The sequence below is a fragment of the Saccopteryx bilineata genome, chromosome 9 (assembly GCF_036850765.1).
Source record: "Saccopteryx bilineata isolate mSacBil1 chromosome 9, mSacBil1_pri_phased_curated, whole genome shotgun sequence".
In the NCBI taxonomy this organism is placed as follows: domain Eukaryota; kingdom Metazoa; phylum Chordata; class Mammalia; order Chiroptera; family Emballonuridae; genus Saccopteryx; species Saccopteryx bilineata.
In genome coordinates, this window is record NC_089498.1 from 77,307,319 (window position 1) to 77,321,721 (window position 14,403).

A 14,403-nucleotide genomic window follows, 5' to 3' on the forward strand; every position below is an offset into this window, starting at 1 on the left:
AAGGTGTCGCTGGCCTGAGCATAGGATCATAGACATGACCCCTTGGTCACTGGCTTGAAGCCCAAGGTCACTGGCTTGAGAACGGCATCACTCACTCTGCTGTAGACCCCACCCCCAGTCAAGGCACATATGAGAAAGCAATCAGTGAACAACTAAGGAGCTGCAGCGAAGAATTGATGCTTCTCATCTCTCTCCCTTCTTGCTTGTCTGTCCCTATCTGTCCCTCTCTCTGTCTCTCTCTTCCTCTGTCACAAAAAAAAAAGAAAAGAAACTAAACTTGAAGCCAAGAAATGAATTTCATGCAAAAGATAACATATCCCAGTTTATGTGTGTTGAGGAAATTGTTGACATAATCAGTTATACAAAATCATTTAGATAGTATGTATCTAAAGAATTTTTCCAGATTTTCTTACCCAGTGATCAATCTGTTGACCATGCTTGCCTTGATTTTATTTTGTGAGGATTTTTAAAAATAATTAACATCTGAATGAGAAAACATCTAAATTTAGCCATGTTACTTAGTATCCTTATTTATAAAATGTGTGTAGCAAATCCAGGCACCAGCTTAGCTTGGTGCCTCTGACTCAAGAGTCTCTCATAAGGCTGTAATGAAGATGTCAGCCAGGTCTGTAGTCATATCACTTCTCAGGGAGGATTCTCTTCCAAACCCCTCACATGGCTATTGGTAAGCCTCACATTTTCAGCTTGTTAGCCATGGGCCTCTAAGGGTACTCACAACATGAGAGCTTATTTCCCATAGAGTGAGCTGAGAGAGTGCATATAAGCAGAAGGATGGTTGAACAAAACATTCCATCACTTTTGCCGTATATTTGTTAGAAGCAAGTCAGTAGGTCCAGCCCACACACAAGGTAAGGGAATTGTACAAGGGTTTGATTACTAGTAGTCATGGATCTTTGGGAGCCAATTTGGAAACTGCCTACTATACATATGATCTACAAATAGAAATCATTGAATGTACACTTGATGCTCTGGAACTCATTTGTTTAAACAATCCAGAGATTTTACCAAGAACTCAAATTTAGTAGGCAAAATGATTTTATAGTTTCACATTAAATTTTTTAATTAGTCCTAGTAACAATTCAGTGAAATAGGTATTGTTGGCCTTAATTTCATTGCTATAAACTGATATCCTGAGTGACTTGCCGGACATTACCTAACAGATAAGCAATAAAATTGAGACTTTTATTGTAGGTCTTCTGATTCTAAGCCCTGTACTCTTTTCATGTGCCTGTAACTGCCCCTTGATTAGTACTATCTTGCACTTAAAGCCATTCAAAGAGAGCATTATACATCTCAATATATATGCAAATATGTGAATCTTATATAAAGAGATTTTTATATGTAGATCTATATAGAGAAAGACAGTCTACTCTCATCTGCACCACGCCATTTAGGATTTACAGTATTGTTTCAAATACTATTCATAGTCTAATACCATTATAAGGTTGGCAACACTGTAGCAGATATATACCTCTAAGATAATAGTATCTGTTAGCCTAGAACTACACTGCTCGCAAAAATTGGGGGGTATTTCAAAATGAATATGAAGCGTTGAAATATCCCCTAATTTTTGTGAGCAGCATATATTTAGGGGATGGAGCATATATTTAAAAACTTGCTGGATGGAGAGATAAACAGACAAAGTAAAACAACAGAACTGCTTTGGTGGCTCCATTCTCCATTAACTTTTCCCAAAGGTCTGGTCTCATATGACTTGAGTGAGAACCATGGGGACTCTCAGTGAATTTTCTTTTTCCTCTGGCATTGAAGAAAAAGTATATAGTTTATTTCAGATGAATGGGATGCTTTCTGCAGATAGTCAGAAGTTACCTTTCTTTGGTCCTAAGTTAGATCCTTCTGCTTTTCTGTTTCAGTTCATGATGTTTTAGCTACTCTCAGGGATCCCTGATGTCTGAGATTAAAAAGTAGAGTGGTAACATATGCAAGCAGATAATAGTTCTAACTGGGTTCAGTGCCTTGAAATGCACAGCAAGAAGTGGAGGGCTATGGTAGTGATAATAATTAGTTATACCCTTCATGTCACCCTGGAGAAAAGAAAGGTAATTTTTTTAAAAAGCATTTGATAACTTCTCTAAAGAACTTTGTTGTATGGTTAGGAGGAACTTGGAACACAATCTTTCTTTACAGAAGCAAAATAATAGCCCCTACAACTACAAAGTGAATTTGGCAGTCCAGGATATAAGATCAATATACAGAAATCAATTGTATTTCTGTATAACTAGTTACCAATTCAGCTGGAATTGAAATAAGAATACAAATGTTATGGCTATGGTTTAATATTGATTACAGTTAATTCTACTTTATAAATTAAAACTGAGGTGTAATCAGACAAAATGCAGAAAAAATAGTTTTCTCCTCAATTGAATACAGTTCTCCCTTAGCTGAGAGAAATATGTTCCAAGATCCTCAGCTGATGCCTGAAACCATGGATAGTATCAAACTCTATATATACATACATAAATATGTTTTTATGTACATATATACTATGTTTATTACTAGATATATACACTGTTTATACATATGTGTGTATATAGATACACAGTTTTTCCTATGCATGCACAACTTTGATATATTTAATTTATAAATTAGTCACAGTAAGAGATTAACAACAATAATAATAAAATTGCACAGTTGTAATAATATTTTTATAATAGGCCCTGGCCTATAGCTCATTGGATAGAGCATTGGCCTGGCATGTGGATATCCTTGGTTCGATTCTTGATCAGAGCACACAGAAGCAAACATCTGCTTCTCCTCACCTCCTCTCCCTCTTCCCCTCCCACAGCCAGTGGCTCTGTTGGTTCAAGCATGGCCCTAGGCACTGATGATAGCTCAGTTGGTCTGAGTACCTCAGCTTCAAGTGCTAAAAGTAGCTTGGACATCAGCCTCAGATGGAGTTGCTGGTTGGATCCCAGTTGGGGTGCATGTGAGAGTCTGCCTCACTATCTCCTCTCCTCTCACCTAATAATAATAATAATAATAATAATAATAATAATAATACTATAATAAAAATTCTATGAGTAAAATAAGGATAACTTGAATATAAGCACTGTGATAATGAGGCAGCAGATCTAGTAACCAAAATAGCTACCAAGTAACCAATGGGCAGGTCAGGTGTACAGGGTGGATAAGCCAGACAAAAGGATGATTCACGTCTGGGCGGGATAGAGTGGGACAGTGCAAGATTTCATCACACTACTCAGAACATCACTCAATTTAAAACTTATAAATTGTTTAATTCTGGAATTTCCATTTAATATTTTTGGATCACATGTAACTGAAACTGCAGAAAGCTAAACCAAGGGGGAACTACTATAAAGGAAATAATTGTCTTTAGTGCATACACATAATAAGCACTTGAGTTCCTCTTTACTTTCCTGCATAATCTCAGGATTGTGCTCTTTAATAGTGGCTTGCTAATCCCTTTAAATAGCTCTCAATGTAAGTATTCCATGCTTTACATTAACCATGAATTTTAGCTCTTTGTAAAACCTCTACTCAAAAAAATGTATTTGGTTGTTGTTTCACTAGCACCCTTTTAGCCTGGTCAGTGAAGCAGCAAGCCTACAACAAATCCTAAATAGCGTGGTGTAGATGAGAGTCTAAGACTTTAATTATATGTCATTTTATTCACAACACTCAATTCCAGGAAGGAAAAAATGACTTTGTTGTTGTAAAAAGACATTATGTGAGTATCATTCATTGTAAACCAAAAATGATACTGTATTATAGCATAGACAACAATGGGAACTGATGCTGAAAATGTGACCTGTCTGAGAAGCTGAATAATAGTGAAAGTTATCAAAATGAAAAGAAGTGTTAGTGTGAAATGCAGCCTTCTCAGAAATACTCTTTCCTGGCCTGTTTGATTTTGCTTTTGTTGCTTGTCATGCATGAATGAAAGTGCTACACTCTCAGGGGAGCAGGAAAGCCTGTGTGTCGGTTGTTTATTTCCTTAATCCCTCCTCCTTGGTGATTTTTGATGTCAGATCTAAAATGGAAAGCCTGTAAATATAATGATTATCACATGGATAATCACCTGCATTAGGAACCACCCTGCTTCTCTATTCTAACCTTAGCTGTTCTCCACATGTCACATCCACTCTGCGGATGGATTTTAACCTGACTGCTTCATTAGATTTGTGAAACTCAGTACGTGGCTCCCTGGGGCAGCACAGATGGGGACTTGCTTGTTTTCTTTTCTCACTTTTACTGCAAAAGCACACTACAAAGTCCTTTTCAATTTAGTGTGATCAGTTCGCTTGGAATTACTCTTGATATTTGGAATGCACGTTACTCTTCTGCCCACTATCTATGCCTCTTTTTCCTTCCCTACTTTCTGACCTCATAAAGCCTTTTCTTTCTGTCTCTCCGTGCATTGAATCTGAGGATTAAAATTCTGCTTAAAATTCTTACTGGATCAAATTGTTTCCCTGTGTTGTTTTATTTGTTTTGGTGAGAGGGAAAAATAAATGTTGTTCCATCAATGTATCTGCAAACACCTTCAGATCAGAGGTTAGCTGTGGTGGGAAAGTCTGCAGTGATGTGAGCCATCTGCCTTCTCTAATGGAGTGACTGAGGGAGGCAGCACTCCAAGATCAAAGGAAGGTGGGAGGAAGTGAGGAGATAAAATCTTTTTAACTCATAGAACAAGTGCTGAGCTTTTCAGTGATAGGGCACAGCTCTGCAAACCTGTGTGAGGGAGATGCCAAGGTAGAAAATTTAGTTGACTTTTCTTCAGCATGTCCTTCCTTGGTTAGAAATCTGTTGGCCCTTGGAATAGTTTACAGATGGAAAAGTGTCCTAGCGCCTGATTTCCTTAAAGCAGGGGTCCCCAAACTTTTTACACAGGGGGCCAGTTCACTGGCCCTCAGACCATTGGAGGGCTGGACTGTAAAAAAACTATGAACAAATCCCTATGCACACTGCACATATCGTATTTTAAAGTAAAAAAACAAAACAGGAACAAATACAATATTTAAAATAAAGAACAAGTAAATTTAAATCAACAAACTGACCAGTATTTCAGTGGGAACTATGCTCTCACTGACCACCAATGAAAGAGGTGCCCCTTCCAGAAGTGTGGCGGGGGGCCAGATAAATGGCCTCAGGGGCATAGTTTGGGGACCCCTGCCTGAAAGAGTAGTGATCTGACATTTATTGTGTGTCTTGCAATTAGTTGGTCCTACTCTACCATAACAGGTCAGTTAATTGCATCTTAGATTTGTGTGAGCAAAACTGGACATTAAATGAGCAATTTAACTACATATGAATTTTGAGTTCTTGTATTTTAATGCAATTTTAGTCATACAAATCCTTTATATTAACTTTGTCGTATAGGCCTCTGGGGTTCTTTCATGCCTCTGAAAGTTCTATATAAGTAAGTAGTTCTAGCAGAGATTTTCAATGATCTTTTTCATATAAGAATTAGCTTAGTTAGGTTTTATTTTATTTTATTTTTTACAGAGACAGAGGGAGAGTCAGAGTGAGGGATAGACAGGGACAGACAGACAGGAACGGAGAGATAAGAAGCATCAATCATTAGTTTTTCGTTGCGCATTGCAACATCTTAGTTGTTCATTGATTGCTTTCTCATATGTGCCTTGACCACGGGCCTTCAGCAAACCAAGTAACCCCTCGCTTGAGCCAGAGACCTTGGGTCCAAGCCGGTGAGCTTTTTTTTGCTCAAACCAGTTGAGCCTGCGCTTAAGCTGGCCACCTTGGGGTCTCGAACCTGGGTCCTCAGCATCCCAGTCCAACGCTCTATCCACTGCGCCACCGCCTGGTCAGGCGCTTAGTTAGTTTTTAGTTTGGACAACTTGGAAAAATACTACATTGAACCTAACCTTTTCCTTGACACTTAGGTCAGCAAATTTATTGACTATGTTGTATACAAAATTCTGTTGAAAGTAAATTTTCGAAGAGTCTAACCTTGTTTGCACCAGGTGTCAGGATCATAATTCTTTTTTTTTTTTTCATCTGCATTACTAAGCCTAAATTGATCATCCTGTGTTCTCTAGTGAACAACCTAAGAAACTACTTTCAGCTCATCACTTTCTGTAACTTCAGTGTTCAGCTGTAATCATCCATTTCAGCCTTTTTAAACCCTCAAAGTGGTTCTTTAAATTTAAATTTTATTAGTCTATTGGATCATACGTACATACATACATTTTTTTTCTCAGTATTTTTGCCAACATGTTGGTAGTACCCAAATGTGTGCTGGAGACATTGACTGTACTTTCTGCCTTACATGGTTTGGTGCAGTAGTAATTTTAGTTGAGTTGGATCTGCTCACTACTTGGGCTCAAATCCCATCCTTCTATTAATATCTCTTGGCAAAGATAATTTTGGAGGAATGTAAGTTAAGATGTAGAGGCTCTTGACAGTTGTCTGCAGTTTTTTTCATTTTCAAGAGGGAAGTAGAGCTGAAAAGTAATATTGCCTCCATTTTCTGTATAATCCTAAAATTAAAATATATGCACAAAGCAAAGAGTAGAGAAAGGAAAGGATTTGGTTGCACAGATACGATTTTGTCATTTGATAGCCTGTTATAACAGCATTAGGGTATACACTAATGATCATCAGACTGTGCCCTTAAGATATGTAATTCTAGAAAAACATTGTATATTTTAACTATATATTTTTAATATTCAACTTTTGTTGCCCTGTCATCTTATATCATAGAAAAATAGGGTTTGTTGGACTGTTTGTTATAATTTTCAAGCAATCAAAAAAGTAGAAAAACTGAATACAACTAGGTTTAGTAATTAATATATTGCCTTTTTTGCTTCGCTTTAATTTTTAAAGAAATTCTACATGTATTATGCCATTTTATCCCTAAATACTTCAGGATTAACTGTTAAAAATTAAAGGCATTTTTCTTACCAAATTGACATTTATTAATGTTATCCCAATTCTTGTTTCATGTTCAAATTTCTCCAGCCATCCCCAAAATGTCTTTTATAGGTGATTTGTTCAAAACAGGATCCAGTTAAGGTCTATGTATTGCTCTTGGTCATTTTTCCCCTCCTCACTTTTTCACAAAATTAACTTATTGAAGAAGCCAAGCTATGTGTCCTATAAAATACCCTGCCTTATGGATTTGTCTGTTTGTTTTCTCAGTGTGTTATTGAACTTGTTCTCCTATTCTCTGAATTTCCTGTAGACTCAAGCTGTATAGTTGAAGTTTTGACTAATTTTTTTAATTTTGGTCAGAAAACTTTGTAGTTGATGCTGTGTACTTTATAGTACGTTATAACAGAAGGCACAAAATATTTGGTGATCCCACTATTACTGATAATAAGTCATATGATCAATCAGTGGATTAAGGTTATGATAGTTTGATCCTTCCATTATAAAGTTATAGTTTGCTCCCCATGATCAGCACATAATCTGATACTTTGATTCCATGAAATACCCAGTTCCTCATCATCCTTCCACCTAATCAATTAGCATGCATTGGTGATCCTTGCCTGAATAAATTTCATTAGGGACTGCAAAATAGTGATTTATCTGAATCTATACACTTACTAGCGGACATTCTTCTCTACAGAAGTGCTTTCTGAAAGGTATTGTTTCAATTAAAAATATAACCACCAGCATTTTCCTTAGGTTTCAAATCATTGTCTTTCTTTGTTAGGGTCAACACACCTGAACTCCCTGTGACAGTTACAGTAAAAACATGTCCTACATCTTCCCTATTCCAACTTGTGAAGTGTGTTGACATTATGCTGCCCTTTTTTATGTCAAAAGAAAAAAGAAATCTTTTTTGGTGTAAGAATAAAAATTGAACTATGTGGGTATACTGAGATAATTGCATATAAGACGGCTGAATGAGTTTCAAAATGGATTATTTCTTCATTACCTTGCACTTTATAATTAACTGTTCTTTTTTTTTTATTTCAGGAAGCTGCCACTTTTGCTAGAGAGCAAGGCTTTGAGGTGAGTTAACCCACAATTGCACACTAAACAGATCCTAAAGGTTTTTTCTAGCTGATAATGAAGTTCTTTTGGACAGTGATTGATGTGCTATTATACTCTCAGAGCCTCTCAGCAGTTGCCATGGAAACTTGGCAGTCGTCATGGTTTCTTTGTTCTGCCAGCACAGTGTTATGACGCACTCTGCTAGGTCTGCACCCAACATCGCCTACAGATGTTATTTATTGAATTTTGAAAAGCCTCTTGGGAAGCCAAGAGGTTGGGCACAGTTTCAAGCTGCCTCTGCAGATATGGGGCCTGTCAGTTTGCTCAGTTAAAAAGCTACCTCATTAGCTGCATTACATTTCATAAGATTCACTGCTAAAGAGTGGTGGAGTAAGACTAAATAGTGACATATAATGTCATTTATATAATTTTAACCCTATCCCATGTAGATTATCATCATACAAATTAATTTCCAGAAGATTGTACTTAACGGTTTTTAAAAACTGATTAATTTAAATCTTGCTCATATAAATTTTTTTGAACCTTATTTCTTCTTCTTCTTTTTATTTTGGACAGAATTAAAACATATAAATTTCCTGAAACTAAATGTTGATAATTGGCTTTAATTGTCAGGTTCTGATTCTATTATCCTGATATAAGTTATTCTGTCAAGATTCAAAATGCCATGTGGTTTTTGTTGGCAAAATTAAGATAACAGACAAGACCATGTTTTTATCTATAGAATATCCATCTTTCAATCGATTGTTAGAAAACACTGAACCCAGGTTAATTGACAGAATTAACTGAATTTATGGATTTTTTTATTATCCTATTTATTGAGCCAGAACTATGTAGAATACTGTGTTCTTTACCACAATTTTGACTGTTGCACAGTAGTAATCTTTTTAAATTTATTATAACTAGAACTAGAATATAGAAACTCTTTATTTGCATATTCGGTATTGTCTACCATCAAAAGAAGCTGTGAGCATTGATTGGCTGTATTAGTAAGCTCACTTTGAAGTCTTTAGAGGAAGCCATGTGAATTTTTAATGAAACTAGCATTTAAATGTACTAAAGGCAGATTTATTATTGAACAACAAATGAATACATGTGCATATTATCCATATCATAGGACTTGACAATCATGCTTGCTCTTCTTAGGGGAAGATAGGAGCATGTGATATAAATATGCTATTCTCAAAAGCCTATGAGTAAACTATATGAGGGTAGGAAACTTTGCCTTATGATACCTGATTGTTGAGAACTATAATAGTTTATTGGGAATTTTCTTTTCTTTTTTTTTACTATATGAATTCTCACAAATATGGGGATTGAGGCATACACAAAAGATGGTATAAAGATTTTCAAGTGTTTATTTTTCTAATTTAAGTTTTGCTTTGTAATTTTCCAAACTGGCAATTTATATACAAGGCTAAATGTAAGCAGGGGAATATTCAATTTAAAAGTCAAATGTTTTAATCATGAGAATATAAGTAAATGTTTTCAGGCATGTTTAAAATTTTCACTGATGTTAAATTTTAATGTTAACAATTGATATTCTCTGTTGTTGTTACATCAAAATTCTCCACCGATGAGAGCTTATAGAACATAAATTTGTATCCTATTTGCTGTGCTAACATAAAAAATGTTTTTGTTCCAGAAAATAACATATTTTGTAGATGCGTAGAAATATAACATGTTATACAACCAATGATCATGATTTTTTAGTACCTAGATAATAATATTTAAGAAATAATTTAATAAGGCTAATTCATACTTTTATTGCCCCCTTGAGCTATATGCTTTGAGTATGCCTGGTTTAAATTCAGTTCTAGCAACAAACTGCTTTTTCTATTTTCTACTAACAAGCACCATATTAACCTATTCATTAGTTTTTACTTGTTGATTGTAGGATTTTAAACATAAATCTGCCATAAATGATTACAGCATATAAACCAAGTGATGATGGTTTTAATAGTATACCTTATTACCTCCTGACACAGTAAAACTGCTCTGTTGGTGATATTGACAGTGATGTGTTAGATTAGATAAAGAATGCAGTGTCCTGATGTGTCTCTTCATGGGTTCTCTAAAATATTGTAAGTCTTGCAGGATATATAAGAACCATGAGCAGAATAACCTCAACTAATTATTGTCAATAAAATGTAATCCATGTTAGAGGTGCTGTTTAGAGAAATTCATTGATTTTTAAATGCCGTTAGAGGGTTTTTCAGTTTATTACACAGTAAAATGAAAACATAGCTTTGAAACTTGGTATTTTTGAAGAATCAAAAATAAATCATTTTATCTTAATAGGTCAGTATCTATGGAAGTATGTAAGTACTCTCAAATCTACTGTGATCAACTAGACAGAGTCTGCATTTTATCAACCCCAACTTTAATTTTACCTCTAAACTTGGGACATGAATGAGAAGAGAAACAAAAAAATTAAAAAGACAAAAAGGCCCTGGCTGAATAGTTCAGTTGGTTAGAGCATCATCCTGAAGTGCAAAGGGTGCTGGTTCAATCCCCGGTCAGGCACATACAAGAACAGGTTGCTGTTCCCCCCCCTCTTTCTCTCTCCCTCCCTCCTTCTCTCCCTCCCTCTCTCTCTACCTCTCTTCCTTCCTCACTCTCTAAAATAAAGAAAATAAACAAAAAAAATTTTTAAGTGGCTATTTTATTCTTCCACCAGCACAGCTGTCCTGCCCTCATTTTCTCTTATAAATCCCAATCAGTCCCCAAAGCCACTGAGTAGTGCCACTGGTGATCTGTCTGCTAACAGACATACCCAGATGCCTCTAAAAATAACCAGTGTGTTTATTCATCAGGAAGTATCCTCAGTGGCATTGTTTATAATATTCTGGGGAGCTTCTCTGCAAATTTTAGATAATCTTTCTTTTTAAAACAATCTTTAGTCTTTAAAATTAGTTGGGAAATTTTTAGTAAGAAGAACCAGCTTAAGAGGGCACTGGAGAATGTGATAAAAACTGAGGCTGGGTGGAGTACAAAGCAGAAGAGAGAGGAGATATATATATGTGATAGGAAATTGCATAGAGCCTGATTTAAATGACAGAACTGCTAAGAATTTAAAATGACAATTCTTGAGGTAAAAAATTTCATAAGGCTTTTATTATTTTGGAAAATCAATTCAGACTGCAATGTGTTCTTAAATCTACCTTATCTTGAGCTAAACTGCTTAAAGGCTTGTATTTTTAGAACCTAAATAAAAATGAGGTACTTAAAAGCATGTTACATTTTGAAGCCTTTTAGAAGGTGTGTTGAAAATGGACTGAAATTAATTAAAATGAAGAAAATTCCTCCAAAACCTAAATACAAATATTCTTTGTATTTTTATTATCTGTACAATAAGAGTATGTGCCACATGATAAAGAGAATTCATGCTGTCTCTACAGGATCATTTATTTATTTTTATTCTAAGCAACAAATTTTAATTTTCTTGTTTTATATATCTAAGATATAATATTTCTGATTGTAGAGGAAACAAAGCAATTTTTTTCCCTTTTCCAACTTTCCCCATGGTCCCTGACTCTAGTCTTTCTCTGACCAGTAGTGACTCGATCAACAAGAGAAAGGTACCACTGAATTGTGCTACTTAACACAGACAGCATCCACTAGCTACATGTGGCTATTTAAATTAAAATTAAGTAAAATTTAAAATTCAGTTCCTCAGTCTCACCAAGCACATTTCAAGTGAGACTATCATATTTGGCTGTGTAAATATTATATATGTGATGAGATATAGATATCAATCACAGAGAGTTCCATTGATCAGCACTAGATAGAAGGTCCACAGAAAATATTCAGGAGGCCTTCATTCCCAAAGAATTCTTCAAGATTTTTCTAAGGTTCTTGTGTTCTTCACAAGTATAAAGAACACAATGAATATCACCCAAACTTTCTGTAAATGACACAGTCAAATCCTGCTGGCTAAAGGAATATAATGCTACTTTCCTGGGTGACTGGCTGAATCCTAAAAGAGGACAGTTTTAAAACAGCTACATTAAGGGAAAGAGATAAGATAATCTTCTAATTCTCTTTAATCATTCATTCATTCATCAAATATTTACTTAGCACTACCTGTGTGCCTCAAGCTTTGATAAACCCTGAAGACAAGATAGACATGACCAGAGTATATTGCGAAGGAAAATATGGGAGGGTCATAGAATAACTAACTCTCAGAGAAAGTAAAACATTGAAAAATACAATGATCTAGCCATGACATTAAAAAAAGGCAAAAAATAAAAAAACAGAGAAACAAATTTGAAACAGAGGGAACAAGAATATAATAATATACTATGTACTCCAAGAACTAATAGAAGACCAGTGTCATTGAGCAGAGCAAGGAGGAAGGGAGTATGAGATAAGACTGGAGAGTGACACATCACATGAATGCCATAATTATTATAGGAATTTCAATTTAGAAAACAGAATTTGGCAAGGTAGTGAGGCGATCTGTAAGACACCACAATTGGTATTCTATAAAAGTAGGTAAATTGTGGTAGTATTCTTTAACATTTGCATCACCAACTTGTTAAAAATGGAATGAAAAAAAAATGGAAAAAAAAAGTATATTCTTTAATTTGGAAGACAAAATGCTAACATAAAGGTGTTCATGTGATCACTAGTGACAATAAAAGCGTAATTTAACATTTATAAAATGCTTCATAGTTTATAAAATCTTCCCATCATTTCAATAATACATTTAATCACACAAACCTTTAAGGTAGATATGACATGTGTTGCCATATCAATTCAACAGATACAAAATAGCCTACATGACTTGTACAAGTTTACTTAGTTAATACATACTGGAGCCTGAACCAGAGTTCACCTCTCTAAGTTTAGTACTCTATACATGATACTATATAAACTACACATCTATCTCTCTCACATTCTAATGATTTAGAAGAAGGGAAATATTAAGAAATTAATATTTCCATATGACCTTGGAAAGTGAGAAATATCTTGAAATTCAAAAAATGAAGTATACTAGGATACAATACAAGACACAATAATTAAGAAAAAACAGCAAACTTAAATACAGGATCAGTAATGATTTGTGACTTTGGAAGAAAAATGATTTAGGATGAACATGCTCTAATTTTGTAATAACAAAAAGCACATTGCTAAAATTCATAGAAGTAGTATAATCTGTGGATAGCATGGAATAGTGATTAAAAGTGCAGTCCCTGAAGTCACACTTTGTGAGTACTAGATGTAACTTCACCACTTAGTATCTTTCTGACCTTAGGAAGTTACTTAACCTCTCTATGACTCGGTTTCTTCATCTGTAAATTGAGGATGTAGAAATAGTATCTACTGTCCAAAGTAGTTGAGATTTAATGAGTACTTCAGAGTGATATACATGGCTCTTGGCTTCTGCCTCTATAAGTGAAGATATAGTAGTAATACCCACTATCTAGAGAAGTTAAGATTTAATAAGCTCTTTTGGAGCTATCCACATGGCTCATAGCTAAATTGTATGGAGCTTTCTTCTACTTCTCCCTCCACCCTTTCCTTTTGCTCCTTTATTAGAGTCCATAATTGAATTCCAAATACTCACAATCTTAAGGCCCTTTTAGACAGTTTTGGAGAATATTAAAATGATTTTTGCGCTGTCTAGTTAGCTCAGTCGGTTAGTTAGAGCATTAACCTGAAACAACAAGGTTCGATTCCTGGTCAGGGCACAAATGGGAAGAAACTAATGAATGCACAGCTAAGTAGAATAACAAATGAATGCACTCTCTCCTCTCTCCCTGCTCACTCCCTTCCTCTCTCTCTAAAAGCAATCAATAAAAATATAAAATATTCTTCAAATTCAGTTTAAAAAAATAAAATGAACATTTTTAAAAAATAAAAAGAAAGAAATTAACTTTAAGTATTTAGCATATGCTAGATATTATATTTACCTCTTTTACTTACCTTATCCCCTTTCGTCCTCACAATAGTTTTTTTTTTTTTTTTTTTTTTTACAGAGGCAGAGATAGACAGGGACAGACAGACAGAAACGGAGAGAGATGAGAAGCATCAATCATCAGTTTCTCGTTGCGCGTTGTGACTTCTTAGTTGTTCATTGATTGCTTTCTCACATGTGCCTTGACCGCGGGCCTTCAGCAGACCGAGTAACCCACTGCTGGAGCCAGCGACCTTGGGTCCAAGCTGGTGAGCTCTTTGCTCAAGCCAGATGAGCCCACGCTCAAGCTGGCGACCTCGGGGTCTCGAACCTGGGTCCTTCCGCATCCCAGTCCGGTGCTCTATCCACTGCGCCACCACCTGGTCAGGCAATAGTTTTTTTTTTTATATTTATTTTAAAATTTAATTTAATGATGTAACAGTGGTCCATAGGAACATATAGGTTTCAGGAACGAATCTCCATAGCATGTGAACTACTCATTGTGTTGTGTGCCCATC

General features: G+C 35.4%; 1 protein-coding gene across 2 annotated transcripts in view; it reads left to right on the forward strand.

The window, feature by feature from the left end:
- Positions 1-14,403, forward strand: part of ADK (adenosine kinase) — a 721,185-nt gene that overhangs the window by 569,207 nt on the left and 137,575 nt on the right. For both annotated transcript variants that reach the window (XM_066242490.1, XM_066242491.1), the window contains exon 8: positions 7,948-7,983. In XM_066242490.1, coding sequence (XP_066098587.1) covers positions 7,948-7,983 — 36 coding nt within the window. The remainder of the gene's footprint in view (positions 1-7,947; positions 7,984-14,403) is intronic.